At 48.1% G+C, this 11,672-nt stretch overlaps 1 protein-coding gene across 4 annotated transcripts in view; it reads left to right on the top strand.

Annotated features, from left to right (window-relative positions):
• The window catches only part of CSAD (cysteine sulfinic acid decarboxylase), a 34,839-nt gene extending 28,394 nt beyond the window's left edge, over positions 1 to 6,445 (top strand). For all 4 annotated transcript variants that reach the window (XM_079966751.1, XM_079966750.1, XM_079966752.1 and 1 more), the window contains 4 exons: positions 2,387 to 2,586; positions 2,705 to 2,756; positions 3,979 to 4,068; positions 5,882 to 6,445. In XM_079966751.1, coding sequence (XP_079822877.1) covers positions 2,387 to 2,586; positions 2,705 to 2,756; positions 3,979 to 4,068; positions 5,882 to 6,055 — 516 coding nt within the window. In that variant the 3' untranslated portion in view covers positions 6,056 to 6,445. The remainder of the gene's footprint in view (positions 1 to 2,386; positions 2,587 to 2,704; positions 2,757 to 3,978; positions 4,069 to 5,881) is intronic.
• Positions 6,446 to 11,672: the final 5,227 nt, after the last annotated feature.

Consider the following 11,672-nt stretch of genomic DNA (forward strand, 5'->3'; position numbering starts at 1 on the left):
AGAGCACAGTGTGATCCCTGAAGGCAGGCTTTAGGCTTAAAGTTACAAACATATACAAAAAAGTTCACCCCATAAGGGAGATGACCTGGGGGACTGCTTGGCTGGCAGCCAGCAGTTCAGTCCAGGACGTTCGCAGGACGAAAGGAAGATGGAGGAAGAGAGGGAGTGGCAGCATGCCTTGTCCTTTTACCTGGTCTGGAAAGGTCACGCCCACCCACTAGTCACGTGCAAGGAAGGATGCTCCAGCCAGGTGTAACAGGAAGTTTGACTGGCTGGACCAACAGCCCCTTGCATGTCCACTCTAGGAAAACAAAGAATGTTGTATTTGACTGCTCCCAGTGGTTTGCATGCCACACTTTGGTCTGTGGCCCCACACACCACTCATTTTGGCCCCCCACTCACAACCAGCTTGAGAACTTGACAGATCACCCCCAAGGAAATGTGGCCCTGTCCAGCGGCGTAGCATGGGTTGTCAGCACCCGGGGCAAGGCAAGTAATTTGCGCCCCCTAACGCGGGGCAAGGCAAGTAATTTGCGCCCCAACCCCTAACCTGCCGCAGCTGCCAGTTTCTTCTTGCTGCTGCCTGGGCTGGGGTATTTACGGTAAGGTAGCCACGGCGGCAGCAGCGGGTCCGTGTCAGGTGATCTGAGGCGAGTTGCAGCTGGCGCTGCCGCCCAAACGACGCCGCTTGCCTGGAGGAGGAGGAGGGCAGAGAGGCGAGGAAAATGCAACATGGCCCAGCAGCTGCAGCAGCAGCGGCGGGGCTGTGAGGAGTGGCTGCCTGCTGCGCCCTCCGCGGCCCTGACGCGTGGGGACCACGGCGAGCGCTGAGAGGCGAGACATGGGGCTCTGCTACAGCCTGTGCCCGAGGCTCTTCGGCGACTCCGGAGGCGGCGAGCGTGCCCCCCAAGATGTTGCGCCGGCCCCCCCGCACCCCCCACGCTACGCCACTGGCCCTGTCCACTCCTCCCTCCACCCAAAAGTCAAGGTGAGGTCTGTGTGTATGTACGCTATGCAAAGGTATATACAGATTTGCATATATTTGCTTATTGGTTGTGCTGAATTTATTGTGCTTCTGCTAGGTATCGCAAGGGGGGAGCTATGCAGAAGAATCCCAAAGCACCCGCCCTCTGACTAAGGCAAACAGGCCCCAGGTGCCCCCTGACTCTGAAGCAACCAATTGCAATCATAAGGGATAGACACTTAAAAAATAAATTGGAGCTTGGATTCAGATTTTTGTTTTTGTTGAATTCTTGACTACACATGGCCCTAGTCCTACCCGTCTCAGTGAGCTCTCATTGGCCCATGCAGGGTGGATGTTTGTCTCTCAGATTTGCAAGCTCCCACTTCCACCGCCAGACCAGGACTTCTCAAAGAGAATTAATTGATGTCTGTTTTTATGCATATTGTGTTGTTTTTGTGATGTTAGCCACACTGAGCCCAGCCTCGGCTGGGGACGGCAGGATTCAAATAAAAAATTATTATTATTATTATTATTAAGAGTAGCCCGGCTCATAAGGGGCGAGGCAGTGCTTGAGATCTGCTGTGGAGACACTTCCCTTTGTGTCCTCTCCACTTTCGAACTGCACTTAGCTGGGATGCGGAGAAACAGCTGTCTCCATCAACCAGCTTTCCCCAACCCAGTGGCCTCCAGGTGTTTTGGACTACGATTCCCATCATCCGCATATTACTGGCTAGGGCTGATGGGAACTGTACTCCAAAACATAATGCTGACTGTGGATGATGGGATTTGGAGTCCAAAACATCTGGAGTGCCCAAGGTTGTGGAAGTGTGTCCCATATTGTGGTTGTTGTTTTTCCCTGTGGAAGCCTGGTTTTGCTCCAGTCCCAAAAGTTCTTCAGTCTCCTGATCTTTCTTTTTTTAAAAAAAATCTCATGGTTTTATCCTGTGTATTTCTTATCTTAACTGTGGTTGAAAGCCACGCTATTTATTTATTTATTTATTTATTAATTATCAATCCTGCCCCTCAAACGAAGATCACGGGGCAGTTTACACTATAGAAACACAAATGACATACCATAATAACGAACATTTTTTTTAAAAAAAGACCATAGACTATTTAAGTGCCCAAAGGCCTGAGAGAAGAGGAATGTTTTTGACTAGCGGCTAAAGATATGTAATGAAGGCACCAGGCATGCCTCCCTGCGGAGCGCATTCCACAAGCAGGGTGCCAACACGGAAAAGTCCCTGCTCTCATGTTGATGCCTTTTGGGCCTCTAATGGAAGAGACATGCGAAGAAGGGCCTCTAGAGAATGATCAAAAGCCATTTTAATGGACCGGGCGGCGAAAGGCAGGAATATGTTACAACAGAACGTAGGAACATGTTTTTTTTTTAATTCTGTTTTGGCTTTTCCTCCCTTGCAGGGCCTGCTGCAGAGATGCCACTGCGCCGAAGCCACTTACCTATTCCAGACCGACAAGTTCTACAACAGGGCTTACGACAGGGGGGACCAGACCATCCAGTGTGGCCGCAAAGTCGACTGCTTCAAGCTGTGGCTGATGTGGAAGGCCAATGGCACCAGGGGTTTAGAGCAGAGAGTCGACAGGGCCTTCGCCATGACCAGGTGCACCTCGCGGGGTAAGGGTGGGAGCGGGATGACACCTCCATTGCCTAGTTGCCAGCAGGTGAATGTTACAGAACTCATCCCAGTTTCCTGGCTTTCTCCTTCTTCCCTCCACTAGGTACCTGGCTGATGAGATCAAGAAGAGAGAAGGCTTTCAGCTGGTGATAGAGGTAAGATGTGCCTGAGCTCCAGGACTCGACAGGCCTCAGTCTCAGAATCTGTATTCAGTGGTAGGGCTCAACCATAGGACACAGAAGGGCGCCCTTAGGCTTGCTGAGACTTTCACTATTCTTTGACAAGTCTTACGCCTATGAAGCAATGACAAACCTAGGCAGCATCTGAAAAAGCAGAAACATCACCTTGCCAACAAAGGTCCGTATAGTTAAAGCTATGGTTTCCCCAGTAGTGATGTATGGAAGTGAGAGCTGGACCATAAAAAAGGTTGATCGCCGAAGAATTGATGCTTTTGAATTATGGCGCTGGAGGAGACTCTTGAGAGTCCCGTGGACTGTAAGAAGATCAAACCGATCCATTCTGAAGGAAATCAGCCCTGAATGTTCACTGGAAGGACAGATCCTGAAGCTGAGGCTCCAATACTTTGGCCAACTCATGAGAAGAGAAGACTCCCTGGAAAAGACCCTGATGTTGGGAAAGATGGAGAGCACAAGGGGACGACAGAGGACGAGATGGTTGGACAGTGTTCTCGAAGCTCCCAACATGAGTTTGACCAAACTGCAGGAGGCAGTGGAAGACAGGAGTGCCTGGCATGCTCTGGTCCATGGGTCACGAAGAGTCGGTAATGACTAAACAATGACAACACCTATAAAGGTGTTGTTTGTAATGTTGGACCAATGATTCCTCAAGCCCTTAAGCAATGTGGCTGTCTTTGTGGGGGGCCCTTTACTAGTCCTCATTGAGGTTATTTTGGAGAAGGCAGGAACTGAACTCAGAGCACTCCGCATGCAAAGCACACACTCTTCACTCGGAGCTGCAGGCTGATCCCTCACCTGCAATCAACCACCAAAGCTGTTGAACAAATTTGATCCTTGGCATCTTTCTTTGGTGTTTTCGGTGAAACATGCCCACCCGCCAGACAATGGGCATTCTATGCCACCAAGCACGGAGATCTAAACCTTATAAAACAGGTCACTTCTATCTATAATTTTTGCGCTTTGCAGCAGTAAGATCCGAGGTCACCCTGAGCTTGGCTTGAACTCTCAAGACACCTGATGATTGACAGGATAAAGATGCACCCCTGCAGATAGGGGGTGGTATGCTATTGAAATATAAACCAGGGCCCCCAGAACTTCGCACTTCGCAGGGGATGGGTGTGTAGGAGAAATATAGTCCTGAACACTCCCCTTAAGATCTCTTGTCCCTCTTTTCTTTTAGCCGGAATTCATCAATCTGTGCTTTTGGTACGTGCCGCCCAACCTACGCGGGAAGGAGGGATGCACAGATTACTGTCTGAGATTGGGCAAGGTAATAATAATAATAATAATAATAATAATAATAATAATAATAATTTATTTATACCCCGCCCATCTGGCTGGTTTCCCCAACCACTCTGGGCGGCTCCCAACAGAATATTAAAAACACCAAACATTAAAAAATTCCCTAAACAGGGCTGCCTTCAGGTGTCTTCTAAAAGTCAGATACAGTGGTACCTCTGGATACAAACGGGATCCGTTCCGGAGCCCTGTCCCCACCTAGAAGCAAACGTAACTAGTGACGGCACATCTGCACACGCGTGCGTCGCTTTTTGCTGCTTCTGCGCATGTGCGTGACACCATTTTGAGCGTCTGTGCATGCGCAAGCAGTGGAAACCGGAAGTAATGCGCTCCGTTACTTCTGGATTGCCACGGAGCGCAACTTGAACGCTGTCAGGGCTGCCCTAGGTCCCAGCTCACAAAGGACCAACGCCGGTTCTTATTACATACAAAAGTCTTTATTGAAGTTCAGTTTCGATTTCAAAGCCGCGGCGCGCAGCTCTACGTCTCAACTCTAGACCGCTGAAGCTCCGTCTGAATCTCCACCCCCCCAGACACCAGTTTAAGACTCTAGCCTTGCTCCACCTCCTCCTCTGCTCTTTCCTCCTCTGGGTCCGCCTGTCCGCTGGGGTGTTGCCCTTTCTGGACTCTTCTGATGCTGAGCCCCCGGATTCTTCCCCCTGCCTCCGGCGTGCTTTAGGACCTGGCTCCCAATCCGTGCTTCCTGCTGTCCCGCGCGCCTGTACATTTGAACTTAGCGCGCGCGCCCAGCCAGCAACCTTTCTCCTGACCGTTACACTGCTCCTGTCACTGCTTCCCCCCTCGGGGGGGGGGGCTAGCTGGACCTGACTTCCCCTCCGTTCCCTCACTCTGCGATGGAGGCGTGGCCAGCTCTGACTCATCTTCTCTCCCTACTGGAGGAGACGCTGGCCCTGATTCATGGGACTCTTCCCCCCCACTCCGCTCTGGTGGGGGAACTGGTCCTGATCTCCCGCTGCTGCTTTGGGAGTCCCCGCTGGCCCCTTGCTTCTGGTGTGTCCCCCCTGGGACCCCCCTTGCCCTGGCCATCGGCGCCCCCCTCTGGGAATCTTCTGAATCGCTGGAGAAGCTCATGGAATCTCTCGGGCCACTGTCATACTCCCCTACGCTGCCCTCAGATTCTTCCCCTTCGCTCTCCGTTTCCTCTCTCCCCTGTGTCTCTGCTCCTGAACCCCTGACAAACGCGCTCAACCCGAAGCGCATTCAACCCGAGGTATGACTGTAGTTGTTTATTTCCTTGACATCTGATGGAAGGGCACGCCACAGGGAGGGCACCACAACCAAAAGGCGGTTCCCTGTAACCCCACTTCTTGCAGTGAGGGAACTGCCAGAAGACTCTTGGAGCTGCACCTTAGTGTCCGGGCTGAATGATGGGGGTAGAGACACTCTTTCAGGTATACTGGGCCGAGGCCATTTAGGGCTTTAAAGGTCAACATCAACACTTTGGATTGTGCTCGGAAATATACTGGGAGTGTTGAGAATCCTGTGCAGCCTTTCTCAACCTGTTTGTCCCCAGATGTTGTTGAACTACAACTCCCATCACCCCTAGATAGCTAGGCCAGAGCTAAACGATGATGGGAGTCGTAGTCCAACAACATCTGGAGACCTAGAGGTTGAGAACCGCTGCTGTAAAGGAAATGGTCCACTCTGACAGGAGGCCGTGGATATTGTGCATGTGCTCATTCTTCTAAACTGGGTTGGGTGGGTGCTGCGTCCCAGTGTCCAACCAAACTCTGAAACTGGGTTCCTTCTTTGCCCGGGTTTAGGTGGCTCCTATGATCAAGGAGCGGATGATGAAGAAAGGGTCCATGATGGTGAGCTACCAGCCACTCGGCAACAGAGTCAACTTCTTCCGCCAGGTGGTGACTAACCCTGCAGTCACCCGAGAAGACTTGGACTTCTTCCTTGATGAGATCGAGAGGCTCGGAAGAGACCTGTAGCAGCTCTGTGGCCCACTTCTCTGGACCCTCTGGCAATGCAGGTGGGACTTTACACCTGAAATCCAGGAGCCTTCGGTTTTCTTTCTCCACCGCCTCCCTCTGCAAACCTTACAAGAAGCAGCAGAAGCTGCAACTCGCCAGGGCCTCCAGCTCGCTACCCCCCATTCTCACCTCATCCCTCTTCACATAAACATCAATGATATCTGGAAGGCCACCGGGCCTTCCTTCTTCAGAAAGGGGAACAGCCGAGGCTGCTGCAGGGAGCTTATGGAAGTGGAAGGTGAGACATGGAGGAGGAAGCAACAGTCGGCCCACTGCAGAAGAACCAGAGACCCCAAAGACCCATTCTCTGGCCTGCTTGCACAAACCTTGCTTTCTCTTTTAAAACGAGAATTTGATTAAAAATTGTTTTCATTCCTCTCTTTTTCTAGTGTTTTTTTTAAAAATAAAAAACCCCACAACCACAAAGCAATGCTTTTTTGCTTTGCTTCATGGAGCACCCTCGGTGACCTTGTAGAGTTTGATAAAGAAAAACAGAGGTCCCTGCCTCCGAGGAGCTTCCAGCCTAAACTCAGTGTTGCATTTGGGTCTGATGCACGTAAAATACAAGCTGGGAAACTTATCAAACAGAAAGAAATCAACACATGCCTAAATTTAAGCTTGAGGTCCAAGACAAATTCCGCTTGGCCTGCAGAATGCCCCTGGTGTCTCCTGTTTAAAAACAGGACTCTGAAGCAAGCCACAGCCACCCACAGTAGATATTGCCAGGCTAGATGAGCAGGCAGGGTTGGGTCCAACCTTAGTCATAGGGTGCATCTACGCACAGGAAAAAATGTTATAAATAAGTAGAAATTAAATTGTTATAACAAAAGGAAAAGAAACACTATGTAAAAATCCGCACAAATTTTTTTTTTGCTCTCCATCGCCATCTGGTGTTGCATGTTTAGAACACATTTTTTGACTAATGTAGCTGAGTCCATTCTCACTAGTTGAAATTAATGAATGTGACTTCCATAGATTAGGGGTGCCATATTTCAAACAGTGAAAATCTGGACAGAAAAATTGTCGAGCTTTTTTTGGCACTACCATACATGGGCTGCCATACATCTGGATTTCCGCCTGAACACCGATTTCCGCTCAGACACTGCTAGAGACAGCAGCATTCTGGATATGTCCGGAAAATCCATTGATTTAAACACAGCCCATGGTCTTGACCTTTGGTATAACGCAACTTCCTCACCCCTTTTGCCCGCTTTCAAGGCCAGGAGTGAGCAAAGGCTCTCAGATGCCCCGTTTTCCTGGAATGGTTCTGAATTTTTTTGGATCCAGCTGCCATTTATTTCATTATACGGCAGCAGTTTGTTCACTTGAACATTAAGTTTTGAACAAGATTGGTTAATTAGTGGCTCTCTGTTTATTAAACAGCCACGTTAGTGCTATTTCTCTCTTTATATTCTCTTCCAAAACAGCCCATCGACGCTCAGAAAAACCAACACTACTGTATCTTCATGGGACCAGTGCCCACGTTTTGTGCTATTTTTGTAGAAAGCTAACCTGCTGGCCCCCTTCATGGATCACTGCCTTGTCGTGGCGAAGGGGCTTGAAGAACTCAGAGAAGCTATGAACTATGCCGAGCAGGGCACCCAAGATGAACAGGTCATAGTGGAGAGTTTTGACCAAACGTGATCCACCTGGAGGAGGAACCGGCAAGCCACTCCAGTATCCCTGCCAAGAAAACTCCATGGACAAAGACAACAGGCATATAAAAGTTATGACGCTGGAAGATGAGCCCCTCAGGTCGGAAGGCGTCCAACATGCTACTGGGGAAGAGCGGAGGACAAGTACAAGTAGATCCAGAGCTGATGAAGCGGCTGGGCTAAAGCCGAAAGGACGTTCAGTTGCGGATATGCCTGGAAGCGAAAGGAAAGTCCAATGCTGTAAAGAAAAATATTGCATAGGAACCTGGAATGTAAGAACCATGAACCTGGGTAAGTTGGATGTGGTAAAAAATGAGATGGCAAGAATAAATATTGACATCCTGGGCATCAGTGAGCTAAAATGGACGGGAATGGGCGAATTCAGTTCGGATGACCATCATATCTACTACTGTGGGCAAGAAACCCGCAAAAGAAATGGAGTGGCCCTCATAGTCAACAAAAGAGTTGCGAAAGCAGTACTGGGTTGCAATCTCAAAAATGATAGAATGATCTCGATACGAATCCAAGGCAGACCTTTTAACATAACAGTAATCCAAGTTTATGCACCAACTACTGGTGCGGAAGAAACTGAAATTGACCAATTCTATGAAGACTTACAACACCTTATAGAAGTGACACCAAAGAAGGATGTTCTTCTCATTATAGGAGATTGGAATGCTAAAGTAGGGAACCAAGAGATAAAAGGAACAACTGGCAAGTTTGGCCTTGGAGAGCAAAATGAAGCAGGGCAAAGGCTAATAGAGTTCTGTCAAGAGAACAAGTTGGTCATCACAAACACACTTTTCCAACAACACAAGAGACGACTCTACACGTGGACATCACCAGATGGGCAGCATCGAAATCAGATTGATTATATTCTCTGCAGCCAAAGATGGAGAAGCTCGATACAGTCAGCAAAAACAAGACCTGGAGCTGACTGTGGCTCAGATCATCAGCTTCTTATAGCAAAATTCAAGCTTAAACTGAAGAAAGTAGGAAAAACCACTGGGCCGGTAAGATACAATCTAAATCAAATCCCTTATGAATACACAGTGGAAGTGAGGAACAGGTTTAAGGATTTAGATCTGCTGGACAGAGTGCCTGAAGAACTATGGATGGAGGCTCGTAACATTATACAGGAGGCAGCAACGAAAACCATCCCAATGAAAAGGAAATGCAAGAAAGCAAAGTGGCTGTCCAACGAGGCCTTACAAATAGCGGGGGAGAGAAGGCAAGCAAAATGCGAGGGAGATAGAGAAAGATACAGGAAATTGAATGCAGATTTCCAAAAAATAGCAAGGAGAGATAAGAAGGCCTTCTTAAATGAGCAATGCAAAGAAATAGAGGAAAACAACAGAATGGGAAGAACCAGAGATCTGTTCAAGAAAATTGGAGATATGAAAGGAACATTTCGCTCAAAGATTACCATAATAAAGGACAAAAGTGGAAAGGACCTAACAGAAGCAGAAGACATCAAGAAGAGGTGGCAAGAATACACAGAGGAATTATACCAGAAAGAAACGGATGTCTCATATACCCCAGGTAGTGTGGTTGCTGACCTTGAGCCAGACATCCTGGAGAGTGAAGTCAAATGGGCCTTAGAAAGCACTGCAAATAACAAGGCCAGTGGAAGTGATGGTATTCCAGCTGAACTATTTAAAATTTTAAAAGATGATGCTGTTAAGGTGCTACACTCAATATGCCAGCAAGTTTGGAAAACTCAGCAGTGGCCAGAGGATTGGAGAAGATCAGTCTACATCCCAATCCCAAAGAAGGGCAGTGCCAAAGAATGCTCCAACTACCGCACAATTTCACTCATTTCACATGCTAGCAAGGTTATGCTTAAAATTCTACAAGGAAGGCTCAAGCAGTATGTGGACCGAGAACTCCCAGAAGTGCAAGCTGGATTTAGAAGAGGCAGAGGAACCAGAGACCAAATTGCAAACATGCGCTGGATTATGGAGAAAGCTAGAGAGTTCCAGAAAGACATCTACTTCTGCTTCATTGACTATGCAAAAGCCTTTGACTGTGTCGACCACAGCAAACTATGGCAAGCTCTTAAAGAAATGGGAGTGCCTGATCACCTCATCTGTCTCCTGAGAAATCTCTATGTGGGACAAGAAGCTACAGTTAGAACTGGATATGGAACAACTGATTGGTTCCAAATTGGGAAAGGAGTACGACAAGGCTGTATATTGTCTCCCTGCTTATTTAACTTATATGCAGAATTCATCATGCGAAAGGCTGGGCTGGATGAATCCGAAGCTGGAATTAAGATTGCCGGAAGAAATATCAACAACCTCAGATATGCAGATGACACAACACTGATGGCAGAAAGTGAGGAGGAATTAAAGAACCTTTTGTTGAGAGTGAAAGAGGAGAGTGCAAAATATGGTCTGAAGCTCAACATCAAAAAAACGAAGATCATGGCCACTGGTCCCATCACCTCCTGGCAAATAGAAGGAGAAGAAATGGAGGCAGTGAGAGATTTTACTTTCTTGGGCTCCATGATCACCGTAGATGGCGACAGCAGCCACGAAATTAAGAGACGCCTGCTTCTTGGGAGGAAAGCAATGACAAACCTAGATAGCATCTTAAAAAGTAGAGACATCACCTTGCCAACAAAGGTCCGTATAGTAAAAGCTATGGTTTTCCCAGTAGTGATGTATGGAAGTGAGAGCTGGACCATAAAGAAGGCAGATCGCCGAAGAATTGATGCTTTTGAATTATGGCGCTGGAGGAGACTCTTGAGAGTCCCATGGACTGCAAGAAGAACAAACCGATCCATTCTTAAGGAAATCAGCCCTGAGTGCTCACTGGAAGGACAGATCGTGAAGCTGAGGCTCCAATACTTTGGCCACCTCATGAGAAGAGAAGACTCCCTGGAGAAGACCCTGATGTTGGGAAATATGGAGGGCACAAGGAGAAGGGGACGACAAAGGACGAGATGGTTGGATAGTGTCTTCGAAGCTACAAACATGAGTCTGACCAAACTGCGGGAGGCAGTGGAAGACAGAAGTGCCTGGCGTGCTCTGGTCCATGAGGTCATGAAAAGTCGGACACGACTAAACGACTAAACAACAACAACCTGCTGGCCTTCCAGAATACTCAATACAGTGGTACCTCGGGTTACATACGCTTCAGGTTACATACTCCGCTAACCCAGAAATAGTGCTTCAGGTTGAGAACTTTGCTTCAGGATGAGAACAGAAATCGTGTTCCAGCAGCACGGCAGCAGCAGGAGGCCCCATTAGCTAAAGTGGTGCTTCAGGTTAAGAACAGTTTCAGGTTAAGAACGGACCTCCGGAATGAATTAAGTATTTAACCTGAGGTACCACTGTACCAGCTTCTTGAGCCACTAGGAGTCACGGTGGGGTGTTTCTTTTGAATAATTGTTGGTGGGATGATAAGTGTTTTGTCGTGTTCTGAGGTGTGGTGGAGCATGAACTCTGTATGTTAACGGGGTTGTTGACATTGTTGACAGCCGTGGAGAGGGATCCAGCAGAGGAAGGTTTGGGAGGAAAGGTAATTAGCTCAGTCTTTCTTTCTTTCTTTATCTATCAATAGCATAACAATGTCGGCTGGTGAATATTCCATTGCAAAAAAGAAGAAGGAAAAAAGGAGAGACGACTAAAAGGAAGACACCTAAACTCAGGTGACGATATATCTTGTTGCAACTCAGAACTATGGTCACCGCATCCAAAAAAGAAAATAGTTTTCATACAATACAGAGACCCAAAATGTTTCTACCAGAGGGGCCACAGAACCCATACCTTAACACAGTTTAGAGCCCCGTCCCATAAAAATTGTAGTGCCAGCAAACACCATCTTGAGGCTGTTTTCCTGTATCCCTGGTGTGAAGATGGTTGCCTTGCCATGGCTTATTCTCCTGGTTCTGTGCTCATATCATGTCCGCAGGC

The sequence above is a fragment of the Podarcis cretensis genome (genome assembly GCF_951804945.1).
Source record: "Podarcis cretensis genome assembly, chromosome: 2".
Lineage (NCBI taxonomy): Eukaryota > Metazoa > Chordata > Lepidosauria > Squamata > Lacertidae > Podarcis > Podarcis cretensis.